The 23,524-nt window shown below is 40.7% G+C and overlaps 2 protein-coding genes across 10 annotated transcripts in view; both read left to right on the top strand.

Moving 5' to 3' along the window:
- Positions 1 to 3,040: 3,040 nt before the first annotated feature.
- Positions 3,041 to 3,960, top strand: LOC102137173 (large ribosomal subunit protein eL8). The gene has a single exon (XM_045386993.3). It carries the CDS (start codon positions 3,064 to 3,066, stop codon positions 3,862 to 3,864), a length of 801 nt encoding a protein of 266 aa, XP_045242928.2. The 5' UTR covers positions 3,041 to 3,063; the 3' UTR covers positions 3,865 to 3,960.
- A 10,067-nt stretch (positions 3,961 to 14,027) lies between these two features.
- CAPN7 (calpain 7) overlaps positions 14,028 to 23,524 on the top strand; it is a 46,997-nt gene continuing 37,500 nt past the window's right edge. For all 9 annotated transcript variants that reach the window (XR_012430681.1, XR_012430680.1, XR_012430679.1 and 6 more), the window contains exons 1-2: positions 14,028 to 14,387; positions 19,938 to 20,046. Coding sequence is in view for 2 of the 9 variants with exons in the window: in XM_045386995.3 (XP_045242930.1) it covers positions 14,286 to 14,387; positions 19,938 to 20,046 (211 nt within the window). In the remaining 7 variants the exon portion in view is untranslated. The remainder of the gene's footprint in view (positions 14,388 to 19,937; positions 20,047 to 23,524) is intronic.

Below are 23,524 nucleotides of genomic sequence, written 5' to 3'. Positions count from 1 at the left end.
CTGAGCAACTGGGATTACAAGCATGCGCCACCACCCCGGCTAATTTTTGTATTTTTAGTTGAGACAGGGTTTCTCCATGGTCTTGAACTCCTGACCTCCAGTGATTCGCCCACCTCGGCCTCCCCAAGTTATGGGATTACAGGTGTGAGCCCCCGCACCTGGTCGATTATATATCTTAATAGTATTATCCTCTGATTTTAAATACATTTTGACTATATATTTTATTTTATATCCTATACAATCATATAGGATATACATATCAATATATTAGGATATATTAGCTATATTGAGGGTTTTATATATATAAAATCTTCAAATTATGCATCTCGTAATTAAATAAGCTAATTATATATATATAAACCCAATGATAGATCTTCTAATTTGAAACCTATTTTAATTATATGTGTATACATCTGTATATGTATAGATAGATACACATTAGGATATATGTAAAATTACAGTATATTAGAAGATATGTGCACACATTTGTGCCCACTGAATTCAAACACTGGCCTGTAATAAAATCAGGATTATTATTGTTGGTCTTTTGTGGTTGCAATGCAGAAGTATGTGAATTTCTAAGAGCATACCACCACCTTGTGTGTTTTTGTGGAAATACATGTGAGCATTATAACATCTTGCCTTCAAAGGGATTTGCAGTCATTTATGTATTTATGTATATGTATGTTCTTAAATTTTTTTCAGAGACAGGGTCTTGCTCTGTTACCCAGGCTGGAGTGCAGTGACACAGTCATAGCTCACTGCAGCTTCCAAGTCCTGGGCTCAAGTGATCCTCTTGCCTTAGTCTCTGAGTAGCTAGGACTACAGGTGCATGCCACCATGCCCAGCTAAGTTTTTTAAATTTTTTTTTGAGAGATGGGATCTTGCTATGTTGCCCAGGCTAGTCTCAAACTCCTGGCCTCACAATTCTCCTACCTCAACCTCTGAAAGTGCTGGGACTACAGGTGCAAGCCACTGCATCCAGTCTACAGTCACTCATTTAATAAATATTTAGTTAAGATCTACTGTGATCCTTGCACTGGGATAGATGCAGGGCACAATGATTTCCAGTCTGGGAACTTTTCATGGCAAATTATCTCCACCCTCCAGGCAAAGAATATAAACGTAAGAAGTAGGCTGGAGATAGGAACTGAGTTGAAGAGTAAATGTCTCACATATCTGGGCCAACCACTGCTCAGTTCTAGATAGTTGCTCCAAGAAGGGAGTATGGGCCCTGTGCTTGTTTCCAAGAGAAACCAAAAATTCAAACATTAATGTGAAAATCCCTGATTTTTAAATAACAACTTATTCTAATTATTTCTAAATGGCACGAGCCAATGTCATGCATCTGTGGGCTACATTTAGCTCACATCCTGCCAAATTTGAACCCATGGGTTGCATTTTTTATAGTCTGTACTATAGCCTGTACTGTACAAACTTTTTATAGTTTGTACATATACAGACATATACACTTATAATTAAAACCCATGGATTCCCTTTCTATCATTTTAGTGTGGCTTCACAAATGAGAAGAGGTATATGCTGACACCTGGATATCCAATGGTGAGCAAGAACTCAAAAACAGACAGTCTTCTCATAAGGCCAATTTGACCTACAAAAATGGCAATTTCCTAATGCATACATTCAACCTAATATTTAGAAAGAGAATGTTTTAGACACATAATAAGCATGTCACTATAGCATACCCACTCTGGAATACTTCTGAGATTCTGCCAGTCTTGACTGACAGATTTTTGCAAACCATCTCTATTTTTGCAATTCATTGCAAGAATAGAGATTGGGTGATAAAGAGGAACTAAAACAAGTCAAGCAGTCATAATAATCCCCTTACCAAAGAGTTCAGCATCTCCTTAATCACATGTCAGCATTCAAGGTAGATGTTTAATTGTTAGAGGGAAAAAGTGCTCTAACATAGAGATCAACTACATCCCACACAGTGTTGATGACTGGTTTACCTATTCACTGTGACAGGATAATTTAGAACTAACAAAACCAAATTAGAACCCACAAGATGACTAAAATTAGTAAGATTGACAGTATGAAGTGTTGGTGAGGATGTGGAGCACCTGGAATGCTCATACATTGCTGATGGGTGTGTAAACTAGTTAAACCACTTGGGAAAAATCGTTTGGTAGTATCTTATAAAGCTGAACGTTCCCAAAGCTTCCTATTCAGCAATTCCACCCCAAGAAAAATGAGGACATATTTCCACTAAAAGACATGCATAAAAATGTTCTTAGCAACTTTATTCATAGTAGCACAAAACCGGAAACAATCAAATGTTCATCAAGAATAGAATAAATAGCTGGGCACGGTGGCTCACACCTGTAATCCCAGCACTTTGGGAGGCCGAGGCAGGCAGATCACCTGAAGCTGGGAGTTCAAGACCAGCCTAGCCAATATGGTGAAACTCCATCTCTACTAAAAAATACAAAAAATAGCTGGGGGTTGTGGCATACGCTTGTATTCCCAGCTACTTGGGAGGCTGAGGTAGGAGAATCACTTGAACCCAGGAGGCGGAGGTTGTGGTGAGCTGAGATCACACCACTGAACTCCAGCCTAGGCAACAGAGTGAGACTCTGTCTGTAAAAAAAAAAAAAAAAGAATAGAATAAATTATGCCATACTTATATGCAATGGAATATCATACAGCAATTTTTTAAAAGGAGTGAAACATTGACAGTTAATACATTCAAAAACATGGATAAATCTCAAAGATACATTTTAAAAGTCAGACTAATATAGTACATATTATAACTGTGTGATTCTAACTGTATGAAATTTAAGACTAGGTAAAACTAATCTACGGTGACAGAAGTTAGAATTGTGGTTATTTCTGGTTAGAGGGTGGTATTGCATAGGAGGTGACCCAAAGGAGCCTTCTGGAATGTTGGAAATACTTTCTAATTTAGGTATGGTTAAATACATGTACACAAATGTAAAAATGTATTGAGATATACAAGTGAGACTTGTGTACTTTGCTGAATGATTACTATAATTAATTTTTTAAAGATTAAACAGCTCTCTCCTCCCGCCGCCCAAGATGCCGAAAGGAAAGAAGGCCAAGGGAAAGAAGGTGGCTCCGGCCCCTGCTGTCGTGAAAAAGCAGGAGGCCAAGAAAGTGGTGAATCCCCTGTTTGAGAAAAGACCTAAGAATTTTGGCATTGGACAGGACATCCAGCCCAAAAGAGACCTCACCCGCTTTGTGAAATGGCCTCGCTATATCAGGTTGCAGCGGCAGAGAGCCATCCTCTATAAGCGGCTGAAAGTGCCTCCTGCTATTAACCAGTTCACCCAGGCCCTGGACCGCCAAACAGCTACTCAGCTGCTTAAGCTGGCCCACAAGTACAGACCAGAGACAAAACAAGAGAAGAAGCAGAGGCTGTTGGCCCGGGCCGAGAAGAAAGCTGCTGGCAAAGGGGATGTCCCCACTAAAAGACCACCTGTCCTTCAAGCAGGAGTTAACACCGTCACCACCTTGGTGGAGAACAAGAAGGCTCAGCTGGTGGTGATTGCACATGACGTGGATCCCATCGAGCTGGTTATCTTCTTGCCTGCCCTGTGTCGTAAAATGGGGGTCCCTTACTGCATTATCAAGGGGAAGGCCAGACTGGGCCGTCTAGTCCACAGGAAGACCTGCACCACTGTCGCCTTCACACAGGTGAACTCGGAAGACAAAGGCGCTTTGGCTAAGCTGGTGGAAGCTATCAGGACCAATTACAACGACAGATATGATGAGATCCGCCGTCACTGGGGCGGCAATGTCCTGGGTCCCAAGTCTGTGGCTTGTATCGCCAAGCTCGAAAAGGCAAAGGCTAAAGAACTTGCCACTAAGCTGGGTTAAACGTACACTGTTGAGTTTTCTGTACATAAAAATAATTAAAATTCAAATTTTCCTTCAAAAAAAATAAATAAAGTACAAATATAAAAAATGTAAAAAGCTTAAGAACAACAACAACCAAAAAAAAACCATAATGTGGAAATTCGGGATTGCATCCAGAGACTGTGTAGATGGAATGGAAGTCTGAGCTGGTGGAACTGCTCTCAAGACAGGCCTAGTTTTATTTTGAGCTGAAAAGGTTCCTGCCTAAGTAGTAGCCATCCTGTTGATGTTTTAAATTCTACTCACACTAATATGGTTCCGTGCCTGGGAAAAATTGTGTATGAACCAACACAATTTCCACTTGTGTAACAGGAATATCTGCTGCAGCAAAATTTCTTTTGAAAAGGGAGAAAACAATCTTATTTTCTATTTCTACTGAATAAACCAGCTTGCAATCATCCGAAGAGAATAAACTTCCTTAATTTGATGTCATTATACATTGAATCTTTGGGAATTTGTGAAGTGGAAGCACTTTCAAGCTGCTGCTCTGGAAGAGGACTATGAGTACTATTTTAGCCATCAGCCATGCAAAATACATTCAAATCACACCCCTAGAATTCCCAAGTCTCAAACTATTAAAGCATCAGCTTGAAGTCCAGGAGCTTGTCATCTAAATCAGATTCAGGTGAAGATGAGATGCCTTGGTGTGGTTCATTTGGGTGCAGCTCCTTAAATATTACTCCTTTTGATTAGAGCACTGTTAAAGAGACAATCTGCACGCTCCCCCACCCACCCACCCACACACACACACACACCTAACACACAGTGATAAGACGCATAAGATGATCCCCATAGGAAAATCGTACTCAAAAGGTAGGAAGAAGCAAGCACACTGCAATAATTTAGAAAAATTCTGAAATACAGTTTGGTATATGCTTCCAGTTCCTTATCAAGATTCAGTCCTACTGTCTGGGAGTTATTCTCTGTGAATTTCAAATTCCAAAACACATCTGGCTTAAGAATGCAGTAAAGGATTGTGAAGCTGCACTCACAGACTGTAAGAAAAAGATGTGATAAACACTCCCATTGCCTATCAATGACTGAGCTCTTCAGAGGATGCTATTGTTGCTTCTGTTTCCCAAGATGATCAGAGTTCAGGAAGTGGAATTCCAAGCAGCTCAGAGGTAAATGAGATAAAGGCTAAATGGTTCTGTAACCATTTCTTCTGCCCCTGCTCTGACAGATTATCCCAAAAGAACACAGTCATGAAGAGTAAAGTGCACAGTTAAGTGTTGTAGGACATAACTTTGTCAAATACTTCATATGTGCCGGGTGTTGTGCTAAAGGCTTTACTGGCATTATCTCATTCAATCCTTCTAAAACCTTATGAGGTAGTTACTAATCTACCTATTTTACAGATGAGAAAATTGAGGCTTAGAGAAGTTAATCAGTGTGCTGAACGTTTGCAAAGTTAGAAAATGGTAACAAAATTGTGAAATGACTTTCTCCATCAATTTGCTTGTTTTCACCATTATAGTGGACATGAAAAAATTTTAATCTCTATGTCAGCAGTCCCCAACCTTTTTAGCATCAGGGACCAGTTCCATGAGAGACCATTTTTCCACAGACTGTGGGGATGGGGAGGGGATGATTCGAGCACATTATATTCATTGTGCACTTTGTTACTACTATTATTACATTGTAATATATGATGAAATAATTATATAATTCACATAATGCAGAATATGTGGGAGCCCTGAGCTTGTTTTCCTGCAACTAGATGGTCCCATCTGGGGGTGATGGAAGACAGTAACACCCGAAGTGTGTTATTTATGTCCAGACTTCTCCATAATCTCATCATGGTTTCTGTCACTACAAAAAAACCTGCTTCACAAAGATAGGACGTTGGAAATGGAAGCAGGCTTTTCAGTGCTTTTGTGGCAATCTCAGGCTACCACTTTGACTTTAATCCAGAACGTAGGAAGACTTGAAGTTGTCTCAAACATACTTTTAAGGCCACCATCATTTGCAATCTCAAGCAGTTGATCCTCTTTTAGCACAAAGTTGATTTACCTGGCTTATTCACTAATGGGTTGCAGATCCACTCCTCCCTAGTTTGGGGCTCTTTTGTGGTTGGGAAGTAATGCTCAAACTCTTTTGAAAACTGAAATGGGTGATCACGCACCAGCTGGGAGAAAGAAGACCCTGGCTCAGTCTCTTTCAAAATCTCTGCTAATGTTTGAAACATGTCAAAAATCCCAGTGTTCACTTGTCACCCCCATAGTTCCAGCTTGGCTTTGAATGCAGCCACTTTATCTGCTGACTTGAACACAGTTGTTGTTCTCCTGTGAAGTGACAGGTTGAGTTCGTTGAGCAGGTTGAATACGTCACACAAGGAAGCAAGTTTTGAGACCCATTCTGTGTCACCAAAATGCGCTGCCAATGGTGACCGTTTTTCTAAAAGAAATCTCTGGAGCGGCTCGTAACTCAAAAACTCTGGCCAGTGATCTACCTTTAGAAAGCCATCCCACTTCTGTGTGTAAGAGAAGACGTGTGTGCTCTGTGTCCATCTTCTCACAGAGCTGAGTGAACAGATGTGAGTTAAGGGTATGTACTTCAATGTGGTTGATAATTTTAATCACATTCTGCAAAACGTTAAGTTCAGGTGACATTTTTCAGCTAGCCAGCATTTTTCTATGGATGACACACTGCATAGACTCACATTCACAAGAGACCTCTTTGACCCAAGCAGTGAAACCAGAAAGCCGTCTAGTCATGGCAGCCACTATATCCTTGCATAAACTGATACAAAATGACCAATTCAGTTTCCTGATATGTAATCATTCAAAGACTTGAATAGTTCTGCAGTTGTGGTATTGGCTGGCAACAAAAGTACCCAAAACATATCCTTATGCACATCCTCTTAAAAAATATATCACACGAAAACAAATATTGTTGCCTTGTTGTCAACATCAGTAGACTTGTCAACCTGGATTGTGTACTACAGTGACTCATTAATCCTCTCTAACAATCGTGCCTCAATACCCTCTGCTATTTCACCAATGCCTCTAGTTATGGAACCAAACAAAAGAAGAACACATGCCAGCTTTTAAACTGCAGCCCCTCCTAAAAGTTCATGACAAATGTCCTTAGCAGCAGGCAGGACCAGCCCTTTTCAACAGTAAGGGGCTTCTTAGCTTCAGCAATGTGGTTAGCCACTAAGAATGACGCTCCGTCTCAGTGCAGACACATTTGATGAAGTGTGGCCTTCAATAATTGCTTCTGTTCTTCATGTTTGCTTTTTTTTCTTTGGAAAAACTCGAAAGGCTTGTGTTTTAATGCAGGGTGCTTGGTCTCCATGTGGCAAAGCAGTTTTGAAGGTTTTATGTCTTCACTGGATAACCGGTCGCCATACAATATACAATGTGGGCTTGGAGAACGTGAATTACCTGTTGCAATGAACTCATAATTTAAGTAGGACTCGTGGTATTTTTTAAATGCAGCTTTCTTTCTGTTTGCAGTCTTAGAGTTTCCGTTGTGTCATCATTGGGTCTTTCCCCTTTTCAAGTAAGTTTTCCAGTGACATTTGTTTTTTACTCATTTTGGTTTGGGTTAACTTGTGGGCTTACCAAAACTGTGACTGAGACAAGTGTGTAGTGTGGGAAAGAGGACTGCAGGCCACGCACTCCACGTGAGGACTAAAGTAAGTACGGGATTCTGACTTAAAGCCTGCCACCAGATGCAACTGTACAATTGAAGTACATCAACTCAGTTACCACTATAAAGCCTGCCACCAGATGCAACTGTACAATTGAAGTACATCAACTCAGTTACCACTATAAAGCCTGCCACCAGATGCAACTGTACAATTGAAGTACATCAACTCAGTTATCACTATAAAGCCTGCCACCAGATGCAGCTTAATTGGCACTTGCCACTCACTGATAGGGTTTTGATATGAGTCCACAAGCAATGTATTATGGTCTCTGTGCAGTCAAACCTCTCTGCTAGTGTTAATCTGTATTTGCAGCCCCAGCATTAGCATCACTGCCTCAGGTCCACCTCAGATCATCAGGCATTAGATTCTCATAAGGAGCACGCAGCCTAGATCCCTCGCATGCACAGTTCACAGCCGGTTTTGCACTACTATGAGAATCTAATGCCATGGCTGATCTGACTGGAGGCAGAGCCCAGGCAGTAATATGAGTGATGGGGAGCAGCTGTAAATAGAGATGAAGCTTCACTCACTTGCCCACCACTCACCTCCTGCTGTGCAACCTTGTTTCTAACAGGACAGAGACAATATCAGTCTATAGCCCAGGGATTGGGGACCCCTGATCTACTTTGTCCAGTGAAAACTGAAAGTGTAAAATTGGCGAACTGTATCAATGTCAATTTTCTGGTCATGATGTTGTACTAGAGTTATGCAAGATATTGCTACTGAGAGAAACTAAAGGGCATTTGAGATTTCTGTATTATTTCTTACAATAGCATGTTAAGTTACAATGATCTCAAAATAGAAAGTTTAATCAGAAAGAAAACTAAAACCGTCCTCCAAAGATAGTATCTCCAGACTTATTTTATACCTTTTTGAGGGACAATGCAATACTTTGGACAATGCAACAAGAAAACTGAAGGCTAAATTAATAATTATTATTTCACAATTACTTTATCCATTTAGGCATTTCATCTTTCTTCTGTTGTCCTATTATTTTTGTATTTTTTAATTGTAGCTTGGAATTATTGAGTAATGATGAAATAATTCACAGAATGATAAAATAGCAAAATATTTTAACATGTACAGAAAGATCCGAAAAGATAGCTTAGATTATAAAGGGATCTAATGGGCTCATATGGTAATCGTAAGATAGAATGAGCCTTATTACACATATGTGAAAATTTATAAATATATAATTTATACATTTAACACATAAATACATTTATAAATATATATAATTTATAAATAAAAATTTTATCTTGATCCTTTGAAAGATCTCTAATAAAGAACAAAAGTCATTGAAATACCAATCCTTACAAATATTTAGAACCCCTCTATAAAGAAACTCAAATTAAAATTGAGAGTAGCAGTCCACAGTGGTGTACTGAGAATTAAGATAGAAATCCAAATCGTTAGCAGAGCCTACAAGGCCCTACATGGTCTCATGCCTGACACCCCCACCTTCTAAGCCTCTTCCTGCATTTCACTGTCTCTGCTCCAGCCACACTGGCCTCTGTTCCACGTTCAGTATTGCCACGGACCACTGCACAAGCAGGGGAAATCTTTGCTGAGCCCCTAGTTCAGGTCAGTTTCCTTTCCATAAGCTCTTACAAAACTGTTGATTACCTTTGGAGTACTCATCTACATTTGTAATGATTCACTCACTAGTGGCCTTTATTGATTGATTAATGCCTGTGTCCTCTCAGTAGGCCAAAAGCCCCATGAGAGGTGGGCCTGTTTTCACACCACCGTATCCACAAATGTCAGCATTTACCTTCTCTCCTTCTTGAGACTGCTCTAAAATCATGTAAAGGAATTAAAGCACCAAGAAGGGATCAAAATAACAGGATGTGAGCCCAACGTAGCCTGTAGATGTGCAATGTTGTCGCTTAGTACTTAGAAAAACATTTCACTGGCTGGGCACCGTGGCTTACAATTGTAATCCCAGCACTTTGGGAGGCCGAGGCGGGTGGATCACCTGAGGTCCGGAGTTTGAGACCAGCCTGACCAACATGGTGAAACCCCGTCTCTACTAAATAAAAAATTTAAAAAAAAAATTAGCTGGGTGTGGTGCTGCATGCCTGTAATCCCAGCTACTTGGGAGGCTGAGGTAGGAGAATTGCTTGAACCCAGGAGGTGGAGGTTTCAGTGAGCCAAGATTTTGCCATTGCACCCCAGCCTGGGCAATAAGAGTGAAAACTCCATCTAAAAAAAAAAAGAAAAGAAAAAAAGGAAAATATTTCACTTTACTTAAAAATCAGTAATTTTTACACCAAGATTTAAATTTCTGGCTTCTCTTGATTTTATATATATATATATAATTTATATATATATATATTGGACCCACGTTCCCTTGAACTGTCTAGAGCTAGCAGTAACTGCCCCAACTCACTTCTTCCTAAAATTTGCTTCTCAAATTTGCTCCATACCTTGCCTCAGGGATGGTGCTGTTATCTCCAAAGAGCCCCACAGAGGCCTGGACCTGAAAATTACTGTGCTCTTCAGGGATTATGGTAGATATTTATTTATTTATTTGAGATGGAGTTTCGCTCTTGTTGCCCAGGCTGGAGTGCAATGGCATGATCTTGGCTCACTGCAACCTCCGCCTCCTGGGTTCAAGCAATTCTCCTGCCTCAGACTCCTGAGTAGCTGGGATTACAGGTGCCCACCACCATGCCCGGCTAATTTTTTGTGTTTTTAGTAGAGACGAGGTTTCACCATGTTGGCCAGGCTGGTCTCAAACTCCTGACTTTAGGTGATTCACACGCCTCAGCCTCCCAAAGTGTTGGAATTACAACCTCTGCCTCCCTGGTTCAAGCAATTCTCCTGCCTTAGCCTCCCAAGCAACCGGGATTACAGGCATCCACCACCACATCTGGCTAATTTTTTGGATTTTTAGTAGAGATGAGGTTTCGCCATGTTGGCCAGGCTGAACTCCTGACCTCAGATGATGCACCCGCCTCGGCCTCCCAAAGTGCTGGGATCACAGCTGTGAGCCACCATGCCCAGCCATGGTAGATATCTTAAATGTTTGCTGAAAGGATAAAGTTGTGAAGACAAGCCCCTATGAGGTAACACCTAGCTGCAGTGCCACATACGAACACAAGGTGACAGTGTGCTCTCAGGAATCGGCAGAAACCCAGCACAGCTGGTGATGATCTGTAGTAAAAAGGATGACTTGTCCCACCCAACTGCCAGAGAGGGCAACTACCAAAGACTAACAGCAACATAGCATGTGTCCTAGAGGGTCACCGGGGAAAAACTAAGAAGGAAGGAAGCTTCAAGGCCAGGTACCCAGCACAGCAGAGACGGGACTGCTGGGAGGGAACTAAATTTACCCCGGTCTTTGCTGTTCTTAGCATGATCCACTCTTACCCTGAGCGCTGAATTTCAAGGCCATGAAGCCATGGTCAAGAGACTTGACTGGGAATGGGCCTTGAGCTTTCAGTGACTCCCTTCTAAATCTAGAGCAGTGGTTCTCAAAGTGTGGTCTCTGCACCAGCAGCATCAGCATCACTTGTCAGAATCTGCAGAAATGCAGATTCCCAGGCCCCGCCCACCCCTACTGACCCAGACACTCTGGGACGGAGCCCAGAAACTTATGTATGACCGGATCCCTGGGTGGTTCTAAAGCAGCTAAATGTGAGGACCACTGCTCTAAAGTCTCATTTTCCATCTCTTCCCACAGCCATACCCGGTGAATCCCAATCCTCCCGATACACAGACCTCAACACTCCTGCCTCTAGTGAGTCTGAAACGTCCATCTCTTCCTCTGCTGCTTTGCTCTTATTCTGCCTCTGGGACTCAACACAAGCCTCCCTTCTTCTGGAACACTGTGTTAGACTCCCCAAGCTGATTTAGATACTGCTCCTCCCAGCCTCTGCCTTCTCTCTCTTAGCAATCATCAAATGATGCTTTTAACTGTTGGCTGCTGAATGCCTTGCTCACCACAGTGTGAGCTGTCTTGAACATTCCAGTGCCTGGCCAACAGAATTTTGCATATTTATTTAATGAAATAATAAACTACCATCATTTGGTTGGCAGCTTTAAAAAGGGTAATAACATCTTTTTCACCTACAGTAGAATTTTATATACACACATATCCTAACTTAATTTTATATACATATTTAAAATATATAGAATTAAATATAATATTAATAGGTTCTATATATAATTACATGCAGATTATAAGCTCCCTGCAAGTCTAAATTTCAAAACTATGCTCTGCTGTTTCTGACATTTGTAGGACGGGCCAAGGAATTCAACAATCAATAGCAAGAGCCATTTAACCGAATGGAGAAAAAAAAAAACCAACAAGGAGCTTCCTGAGCAGGGGTGTGTACAGACCAGTGCCCTCTCAATGTCTGTCTCCAGGTCTCATCCCTCTCTATGTCTGTCTCAGCTCTCGGTGAGGGAGGGCTCCCAAGCTGCAGGATGATGACATGTTGACTATGCAGCTCTGAGTGCTTAACACTGGATAAATTCCACTGTCACAGAGCTGGCCTAAGGCGAAGGTGGTACTGCACATTCTGGCAGGCATTCCACAAAGGCACCTGTAGTGAGTCTCCACCACCAAGTTCTCAGAGTTTTTTGGATAATTCATGATCACAGAATACAAGGTCAATATATAAATGTCAATGCTATTTGCATATACTAGCAACAGTTGGAAATTAAATAAGCAATACCATTTACAACAGCATCAAAAATATCAACTGCTTAGAAATAAATCTGTCCAAAGATATGCAAGGCTTGTGCATGTGAAAACTACAAAACTGCTGAGAGAAATTAAAGAAGTTCTGAAGAAATGGAGAAATTGTGCTCATGGATTGGAAGACTCAATTTTGTTGAGACTGCAAATATTAATACTTTGAAGTTTCAATTTGCTTTACCCCTGCCTTGTCTTACTGTCTTCTATTTGTCTTTGTATTGTCAATGTCTAGCTCTGTGCCAGGTACAAAGTAGTCTGGTGTTCACTGAATACATGAACAAGGAATAAGGATTCAATTCCTTATATAGAATATATTAATAAATATAGGAAGAGATCTCAAGTACCTGAGAGTGCAATAAAAGGCTTCCTTCAAGATACATTAGGAATTCTATAAGCTGTGATGGGAGCAGGAACAGAAGTCCTGTGATGAGTAAAACTGTATTTATCTGCTATAGCTTGGGGGTCAGTTTGTGCAAAACAGTGATTGAAACACATATGGTCTGAACTCATGTACTGAAGGACTTTCTCACATTAGATATATTTAAGTAGCGGAGTTGACTTATTCAACATTTTAAAATATTTGTTGAACACCTGCTCTGGAACAAGGCTTGCACTCAACACTGGGATCAAAGTGGTAAAGACAGGAACCATCCCTGCTTCAGCTATAAAACTGTAGTTGCTAACTTTGAGAACCATCTTTATTCTAGGCACAAAATCAAATTCTGTGTGTCTTTGTAACAGCCTGATGAGATCGTTGTTATTAAGAAATTCACTAAATGTGAAGAAACAGACTTAAAGAAACTAAGAAATTAGAGTCCCATTTTAAATGCAGGCCAAATGACTGAAAAAAATAGTATAATTAACAAAAAATTAAAAGTACACACTTAAAATGTAGTTTGATGAGTTTTGACAAACGTATACATTTTGACACCACCATTGAGATATAAAACATTCTCATCCTTCGAAACGATTCCTTTAATTCCCTTCCCAACCACTGATCTGCTTTCTAACATCGTAGTGTTTTCTAGTGTTTCTTATAGATGGAATTATACATTGTGTACTCAATTCTTCTTTGACTCAGCATGAATTTGGTGGTGCCCATCACTAATTCATTTTTATTACTGCTGAATTCAGACCTTTAGGGGAGAGAAGACATAAATCAAATAATCACCTAATTAAGTAATTACAACATCATAAAGTTAACCTAAGTACAACTGAAAATACATTACCTTGTTTGTTAACAATGCAATCAATATGACCTTGGTGTACAGTGTGGGGGGGCTATAGGGTCATGATTGAGCTTGTGGGAAATAAATGAAAATAAATGTTAGCGAAGAGTGACTCGAAAGAACCTCTGTCCTCACAGTAATTTTTTTAATGTGTCAGATGCTGGTGGGAGGCACTCTTCCTTAGCTCTTTACGCCCATCCCTTACACTTAACAGAGGAAAGGATCTGTGAGGCTGGTACCCCTTTCCTGCCCACTGTCGACGGCAACACCCTCTCCCTGCACCGCCACCGCCACACAGACGGCGGTGTGTGGGCAGCTCGGACGTGGCACCTGCCCTCAGCCGCCCAATCCCGGGCGCCGCGACGGTCATGTGCACAGCCACAGGCCTTTTTGCCCCGCCCCCGCGGCCCCGCTCTTGCGTGGGCCCGGCCCCGCCCACAGCCCGCGCAGTCCCGCGAGCCTGGCCTCGGCCGCCCCAGCTTCTAAGGAGCTCGCAAGGGCCAGGCTGCGCCTGCGTGGGGCGGCTGGTGGGCGGGGCGAGGGCCGCTAGGGCCGCGAAGTGGGGCTGCCCTGTGGGCTGCGAGCCGGGTCTGCACTGAGGGGCGCGGCGTCGCGGTGGGCCCCAGCCCGGCAACGGGAAGGCGAGCTCTCCTCCCCTCACCGCCCAAAGTAAACTTTGTCGCTCCTTCCGCGGCGCTCCCGAGTCCTCGCCGCCGCGGTCCGCGAAGAGCTGTCCTGCGTCAGGGCCTCGTTCCCGGCCCCGGCCCCGGCGCGGGGCCTCTGCGCCATGGACGCCACGGCGCTGGAGCGGGACGCCGTGCAGTTCGCCCGTCTAGCGGTGCAGCGCGACCACGAAGGCCGCTACTCCGAGGCGGTGTTTTACTACAAGGTAGGGCCCGGCCCGCCGCTTTGGTCGGAGTTGCTCAGCCCGGAGTCCGGCTTGGGCCTACGGCCGAGGGGCGGGGTCCAGGTGCCGAGGGAGCGGTCCCGGCTTTCCTTATTCCTCATTCGCTTCCCGGCCCTCCTCTTGTTGGGAGCGGCGAGCCAGACTGCAGAGGCCCACGCTGAGGCTGCGGAGTGGGGGGACTGGGTCGCGGCTTGCAGCCACCGCTTCTCCAGCTGTAGTCCTGACTGGCAGATGCCCACGGTTGAGCCGCTTTGGGGGGCAGGTGTTAGATGTGGGTAATTAGTAGCCAATTCTTGCTGTCACGTGGCTTTGATTTACAGCTAGCGGGAAATGGCCTGTGATATATATCAAAATAATGCATGCTTGTTAAATTTAAAAAGAAAAACCATTTATCATATCATTTGATATACAGTCTTGCGTCCTTAGTGATCTGATATTTTCTGAGAAATGTGTTCTTAGGCCGTTTTGTTCAGTGCTAACACCATAGAATGCGCTTACACTATCCTGAATGGTACAGCCTACTCCACACCCAGGCTGTATGGCATAGCCTGTTGCTCCTAGGTTACAGGCCTGCGCAGCATGTTACTGTACTCAATGGTGTGTGCAGTTACATGCAATGGTATTTGTGCATCTAAACATAGAAAAGGTACAGTAAACATGCAGCATAAAAGATAAAAAATACTACACCAGTTGTGGGGCACTTCCCCACGAAAGGAGCTTGCAAGACTGGAAGTTGCTCTGAGTTGGTGAGTAGTGGTGAGTGAATATGAAGGCCTAGGACATTCACTGCTCTACTCTACTGTAGCCTTTGTAAGCAGTGTACCCTTAGCCTACGCTAAATTTTTTAAAATTTTCTTTCTTCAATAAAAAATTAACCTTAGCTTACTGTAATCATTTTACTTTATAAACTTTTGAATTTTCTTTTTAACTTTTTTGTAACAGCTTAAAACGAACTTATTGTACAGCAATAGAAACTTTTTTTATATATCTTTATTTGGTAAGTTTTTTGTTTCTTTTTTTTTTTTAACTCTTTAGTTAAAAACTAAGGTACACATTAGCCTAGGCATACACCGGGTCAGGATCATCAGTATTACTGTCTTCCATCTCCAATCTTGTCCCACTGTGAGATCTTCAGGGACAATAACAGGAATGAAACTGCCATATCCTATGATAACAGTGTCTCCTGAAATATCTCCTGAAGGACATGCCAGAGACTGTTTTATAGTTAACTTTTTTTATAATAGGAGTACACTAACAATACATAGTATAGCATAGTAAATACATAAACCAGTAACATAGTTGTTGATTATCAAGTATTATGTACTCTACTCTACGTAGTTGTATGTGGTAGACTTTTACACCACTGGCACCCTAGTAGGTTTGTTTATACCAGCATCACCACAAACATCTGAGTAAAGTGTTGTGCTATGACGTTTTGACCGCTATGACATGACCAGGCAGTAGGAATTTTTCAACTCCGTTATAATCTTATGGGACCACTATCATATATTAAGTCTGTTGTTGACTGAAATGTTATTTGGTGTGTGACTGTATATTTTTGTGTGTGGTTTTTTTTTGGTTTTTTTTTTTTTTGCGTATGTGTATATACTTTTTTTTTTTTTTTACAAACTGGTTTATACTGTTTTTAGTAATAACTACACAGTAGTTCATTATGTGGGTGTACCATATTTTGTTTTTTTTAAGAGACAGGGTCTTGCCCTGTCACCCAGGCTGGAGGGCAGTGGCCCAGTAATAATAGCTCATTGCAGCCTCAAACTGCAAAACTCAAAATAATCCTCCTGCCTCAGTCTCCCAGTTAGTGGGACTACAGGTGGACACAACCACACCTGGCTAATTTTTTTTTTTTTTTTTTTTTTGTAGAAATGGAGTCTCTCTGTGTTGCCCAGGCTGGTTTCGAACTCCTGGGTAAAGCGTTCTTCCCGCCTTAGTTTCCCAAAATGCTGGGATTACAGGCGTGAGCCTCCGTGCCTGTCCAGTTTACTATAATTAATTTACAGACTCTTGGGTATTCGGTTCATTTGTTTTTTCAACATCATAAGTAAGGATGTAGTTCATATCCTTACAATTAATTCTTATGACTAGTGCAAATTTTTGCCTGAATTTTCTTTTGGATAAATTACCGGGGGCAGAATTGCTAAATCAAAGGGTATGAGCTTCTACAGTCCACTCTCTTCTCTCCAATTCTGAGGATTTGCAAATATACCCCTTCAGCTCTAGCTAGATTTGGAGGGAGCTGTGTCCTTAGGATATTGTCACCTCTTCTTTTAGAAAGCGTATCAGACTTTGATAATACTGTACAGTACTAGTAATTTTTTTCATAAGTGTATGTGCTGTCAATAAAGTATGGTTTGTTTCAGATTAATATTTTGTTGCTTTTATTTTATAATCTATTTTTTCCTTTTTTCTGAGACAGAGTTTTTGCTCTTGTTGCTCAGGCAGGAGTGCAGTAGCGCCATCTCAACTCACTGCAACCTCCACCTACCGGGTTCAAGCGATTCTCCTGCCTCAGCGTCCTGAGTAACTGCGATTAAAGGCATGCACCACCTAATTTTGTGTTTTTAGTAGAGACCGAGTTTCTCCATGTTGGTCAGGCTGATCTCGAACTCCTGACCTCAGGTGATCCGCCAGCCTCGGCCTCCCAAAGTGCTGGGATTATAGGCGTGAGCCACCGCCCCTGGCCTATTTTTTTCTTTTTTTATTGATATGTAACGTACATAGTTTCAGGGTACATGTAATTTAATACATTAATATAATTTTTAAGATAAATCAGCATACTTGGGATAGCCATCACCTTAACTACTTCGCAGCTGAACTGTGCAGCAATTATTACTGAATATTATCACTTTAATATTTATGCCAGGAACATTTGAATTTAGCTATTTTGAAATGTACAATCAAATATTATAAACTCTGGTCACTCTCCAATCTAACAGTAGGTCTCATTCTATTATAATCTGCTTTATATTTAAAGAGTTTTGGTGCATTTCAGAATCTTTTCTTTTAGACTTTTTTGACAATTTCACAAGGCATTGTTTAAGAGAAAAATTGTGTGTGTTTTGTGAAATAGCTTTGACAAATAACAGGTTAAAATAGTGCTATATAAAAACAGATCTTATTAAAGCAAAAGAAACTACTGTGCACTGCCCCTTGTTTTCCTGTAGGCTTACATATATGTCACTTAGGAAGAAGTTTTCATCCTTGAGAAAGCCAAAAAAAGTGTTTGTACTTCTAGAAATTATTTATATAAGCTTCATCAGTTTAGTATTTAGTGTTTTCTGCCCAGTCCTCTCTATAAGCTATTTCTTTCTTGTCACTTTTGAATGTAAATGAAATGAGTAAAATAAAATTGGCACCAGCAGTTTTTTAAATTGGCTTTATTTTTTTTTTTTTAGAGACAGGGTCTCATTTTGTCACCCACGCTGGCGGGCAGTGGTGAGATCATAGCTTACTTTAGCCCATTCCTGGGCTAAAGCAATCCTCCATGCTTAGCCTCCTGAGGAGCTGGGACCACAGGTGTGCACCACCATACCAGGCTCTTTTTTTTTTTTTCCAGAGATGGGGATTTCACTATGTTGCCCAGTTAGTCTTAAACTCCTGGCCTCAAGCAGTTCTCCTGCCTCAGACTCCTAAGTAAAAAAAGGCTTTTTTTTTTTTAAAGCAAAATAATTATTTGGAAATTAATAATCACATACAAGATAACTGAAGGGGCAATATGTGTGTATTATCTACTTATATAATTTACATGTATCAAAAGCATTCCATTTATTGGATTTAAGTATAGCTATAATGTATTTAGATAATGATGGCATTTAAGATATATTTAATATTTACATGTAAAGTTATACTTTCCTCCTCCGAAATATCTGAGTTACGGAATCTGAGGAAGTCATATCTTTTCTACCCCACTGCCTTTAGGCTGAATTTTCATTGTGGTTAAAACTGTACTTTTTTCTTCCTTCCGTCCGTCCTTCCTTCCTTCCTTCCTTCCTTCCTTCCTTCCTTTTTTTTTTTTTTTTTTTTTTTTGACAGTGTCTTATTCTGTCGCCCAGGCTGGAGTGCAGTGACTCAATCACAGCTCACTGCAGCCTCCACTTCCCGCCTCAGCCCCCTGAGTGGCTGGGACTACTTTGTAGAGACAGGGTTTCACCATGTTACCCAGGCTGAAAACTGCACTTTTCTTAACTTAATTTTGTTAGGTTCAGTTAAACAACTCCTGCTCAAATAACTGGATTCAAAAAGTGATGTTCAGTAGATGGCATCTTTGGAAACAGGCATGATGACCCATGAAGTGTACATGCTTGGGTTACTGCAGAGAAGGTGCTGTTACTTGTAGAAATTTCTCTTTGCTTTTTTAGGTGATAGCATTGGTAACCTTCCTGGAATGGTGATGAGGAGAATGGAAACACCTCCTTTTAGCCGTAGCGTAACTGGCTATGGAAGTTATGGAATAACTGGAAGAAGAATCCAGATTTTCTTAATTAAAATAAGTTTAATTTACACAACTAAAATCTGCTTTAAAATGTGTCTGTCATCCTTTGTCAGTATTTTCTGTGGAGAAAACTGTTATCCTTTTACTGTGAGATAGTTAACCTTTATAATCTCTTGTAATGTTTTCTTGGTGATTTTGTTTTAGCAGTTATTACTCGTTTTAGTGCTTTGAATGCTCAATTCACATTTTTTTTTTAGTGTGAATTACTTGCAATCAGTTCACGTTTTCAAGGTGTATGATTTTAAATCTAATCTATTGCATAAGGAAAAAGGAAAACAAAACATGTAAACTATAGCTATTCTAAAGAAGTGTTTATAATCAATTCCTCATGCGTGAATTCATAGATTTTTCAATGACATGTTAAAATTGAGAGAGAGCCTGGATAGCTCCTACGGTAGAGCATCAGACTTTTAATGTGATGGTCCAGGGTTCAAGTTCCTGTTTGGACGTGTCCTGTGGCTTTTAGCACCTAATTCTGACTCCATCTTTGAAAAAGCAAAAAAAAAAAAAAAAAAAAAAAAGTATCATTTGGACCAGGTGTGGTGGCTTGTGCCTGTAATCCCAGCACTTTGGGAGGCCGAGTTGGGCAGATCACTTAAGGCCAGGAGTTCAAGACCAGCCTGGCCAACATGGCAGAACCCAATCTCTACTAAAAATACAAAAATTAGCCAGATGTGGTGGTGTACACCTATAGTCCCAGCTACTCGGGAGGCTGAGGCACAAGAATCACTTCAACCTGGGAGGTGGAGGTTGCAGTGAGCCGATTGCGCCACTGCACTCCAGCCTGGGTGACAGAGTGAAACTCTATCTCAAAAAAGAAAAGAGAAAGAAAATCGAGAACATTGAATACTGAAGAAAACATTGGAAGATTGTATAACTATTTTATGAAAAAAATTACTGTTAATATTTTAAAGACTTTCTTGTTTTGTCATTCATGGAAACCAATATTGAATGAGAATGTGGTAAAGAAAATTCAAGTTGTAATACATCTATTGCATTCCTTTGAATTCTTTCATTTTTAGGAAGCTGCACAAGCCTTAATTTATGCTGAGATGGCAGGATCAAGCCTAGAAAATATTCAAGAAAAAATAACTGAGTATCTGGAAAGAGTTCAAGCTCTACACTCTGCAGGTTAGTAAAGGACTAAAATTGTCACTCTTTCTTTTTCTTTTCTCCCATCATGTCTTTCCCCCTATGTTTGTTTCTCTTCATTTTTATCTTTGAATCTTGATGCTCACTCTGTTGCTGCTTACTCCACTTTTGGTAATCACCTCTTTAAAAATCATTTAGAAATAAGTCATAGATCTTTGAAGAGGAACCTTATAGATAATATAGTCCAGTTTCCTAATTTCCCAGAGTGCAGAGATGGTGAATTATCTATGTTCAAACAATTTATCATTGGCAAAGTTAGGATTAGAATTCAGTTAAAGTCTGCTTTTAAAATATCTGTCTCCTGTCTCTTCTTTATAAAATTAAGTGACTGTTCCTCTTCAGTGTTTGCAGACTTCAGCAGGAGGTTCACAGTGTCTTCTCTGTCGGTGTCTTCTACTTTGAAACCTTTGCTAAACTCTTTTAAAGCATATTTTGGAAAAGTCACATGTAAGCAGAGACTTGGAACTACTTGTATTTGTTTTTGTAAACGGCACAACAGGTACAATAATAGAAGTATACATAGTCTTAATGGCCACAGTTTTGTTAGAGGTAACTGATGTTGACATTGTATTTACAAATACATTGATTTCTCTAGGGGCTCTTTTTAACCCTCTTTTTCTGTTGCTGCATGATAAAGCCACAAGCAGAAGAATATTTATTCTCATGGACTTTGTGCTACTTTTTACCTCTCATTCTCAGTAGATATGAGCAATTACAACAACATCATTGGGATAAAGTAGATTTAATCATTGGATTCCTTGTTACGACAGTTCCCTTAAAAACAAGGCAGTTTACTTTAATACAGTGCCCGGAAATTGCATGTATTGAAAAGTGTACTGCCTGTGTTATTGGAACCTCACTTGAAACAAAGTGTTGATTCATGTATTCAAAATACCATACAAAATTCAAAGGAACTTTCTTTTCCCAGCCAAGTAAATGAAGTTCTTAAATTTAACTGCCCAATAATTAGGAACTTTGTTTCATAACCAGTGTTTTCAAATAAAATTATCTTTGAAGTAGGGAAGGTAGTCTTTCATGTTTACTTCCATGATCTCCCTGTTTTTTCATAGATAGTTTTCTTCATTTCAACAACTATGTATTGAATACATGTTTTGGCTATATGGTAAGTACAGGGTAATAGATGAGTGACAGTCCATGCCCTACTTCATCAGGTGTGGAGAGAGAACAGTATCAGCATTGCACTATCATGGAAACCCCTTTCTGAAGCATGCTAAACTAAATGTTAAAGCAGAATGCTCTAGAAAGGGGAGATCGTATGGTGATATTATTCCAGGAGTAGAATCTCTGGCAGCCAAAGGTGTATTTCCATCTTTCTCTTCCGTATGTACACACAGTCAAGCGCATTTATGCCATAGGCTCTTGATTCCAGTAAGATTGCTCTTTAAACCGTTGAAATCCTTGTGACAATTGGAAAAAATAAATATGAATCTTTTTTTCTAAGGAATTTTAAAAGTTATTCTTACTTTGTATTAAATACAGCTAAGCCTAAAAACTTACATGTGATTTTTGGGAAATAAATTCTAAACATTGATATATATGTGATATTCAGGCATCAAATGAGACACCCCAATCTTTTGAAGAATAAAGACTTGCCAGTGAAATAAAATTCAAAAAGGATTTTTTTTTTTTTTTTTTTTGAGATGGAGTGTCGCTCTGTCACCCAGGCTGGAGTGCAGTGGCGTGATCTCAGCTCACTGCCAAGTTCTGCCTCCAGGGTTCATGCCATTCTCCTGCCTCAGCCTCCCCAGTAGCTGGGACTTCAGGTGCCTGCCACCACACCCAGCTAATTTTTTGTATTTTTAGTGGAGATAGGGTTTCACCATGTTAGCCAGGATGGTCTTGATCTGACCTCATGAGCCACCCGTCTCAGCCTCCCAAAGTGCTGGGATTACTGGTGTGAGCCACCGTGCCTGGCCTTAAAAAGGACTTTTAAAACATAACATAGCTTGTTTTACTAACTTCTTTCTGCTTTTGTTGAAGAAATGGAGTATAATCTCTAGACAATTAAAGGATTTTCTTATTTAATTATTATTTTAAGCAGAAAAGTCCTTTTTCAAATAAAAATCCTGTTAGGAGCCCTAAGTTTTAAAACAAGGTAGTCTGCTGACAGTTAAGAGACTCCTGAGAGAGAGTTGATTTTGGGGTGGGGAAAGGTAATTTCCCCGTAATTTTAAACATAATTTAAAATTAACCAGTGTAGGCCGGCACAGTGGCTTATGCCTGTAATCCCAACACTTTGGGAAGCTGAGGCAGGAGAATCACTTGAATCTAGGAGTTCAAGATCAGCCTAGACAACATAGACCTCATCCCTACAAAAAATCAAAAATTAGCTGGGCATGGTGGTGTGTGCCTGTAGTCCCAGCTCCTCGGAGGCTGAGGCAGGAAGACTGCTTGAGCCCAGGAGGTCAAGGCTGCACTGACCCATGATTGCACCCCTGCCCTCAGCCTGGATGACAGAGTAAGACCCTGTCTCGAAAAATAAAAAGTAAAATTAACCATCCTAGTACAGAGTTCAAGAGTTGGAATTAAAAGATCCATGTTGAGTCTTTACCCTTTCACTTGTAGCTGTGAAATCTTAGACCAGATCAGTGCTTCTCAGTAGGAAGCGATTTGCCCCCCAGGGGACATTTGGCAATTTCTGGAGAAGTTTTTGGTTTTCACGCTGCTGGGTGGCAAGGAATATGCTTCTGGGATTTAGTCGGGTAGAGGCCGGGGATGTTGCTAAAAAGTCTCCACAACAAAGAATTATCCAGCCCAAAATGTCAATAATGCCAGGCTGAGAAACACTGGGATAGATATTTCAACATTTTTGAGCTTTGGTATCTTTTTCATGAATGGAATTAGTATATACTTCAGAGAGGCATTTAAGAAGGCTAAAGTTTTGAAAACATCAGCACAAACTGGGCACAGTGGTGAGTGCCTGTAGTTCCAGCTACTTGGGAGGCTAAGGCAGAAGGGTCACTTGAGCCCAGGAGTTTAAGAGTTTAAGACCAGCCTGGGCAACCTAGTGAGACCATGTATCTTTAAAAAAAAAAAAAAAAAAATCATGTACCTTTAAAGAACTAACAAAATCTCAGACTTTTCTTAAATAGCAAGTTTAGCAAGATACAATTTCCATACCATAAAATTCACCCGCTTAAAGTATATAATTCAGGTGTTTTTAGCCTATTCCCAGAGTTGTGCAGTCATCCCCGCTATCTAATTTTAGAATGTTTTCATCGCCCCAAGAGAAACCTCTTAACCATTAGCAGTCAATCCCCATTCCTCCCTCCCCCTTGCCACCACTAATCTTGCTGTTTCTATGGATTTGCCTATTCTGGATATTTCATACAAATGGAATCATCCAATGTATGGCCCTTTTGCCATCTGGCTTCTTTCACTGAGTTTGATGTTTGCAGGATTTATCCATGTCGTAGGTTGTATCAGTACTTCGTTG

The sequence above is a fragment of the Macaca fascicularis genome, chromosome 2 (genome assembly GCF_037993035.2).
Source record: "Macaca fascicularis isolate 582-1 chromosome 2, T2T-MFA8v1.1".
NCBI classification, from domain to species: Eukaryota; Metazoa; Chordata; class Mammalia; order Primates; family Cercopithecidae; genus Macaca; species Macaca fascicularis.
The sequence above is the reverse complement of the archived record's forward strand: the minus strand, read 5'-3'. Positions and strand labels throughout refer to the sequence as shown.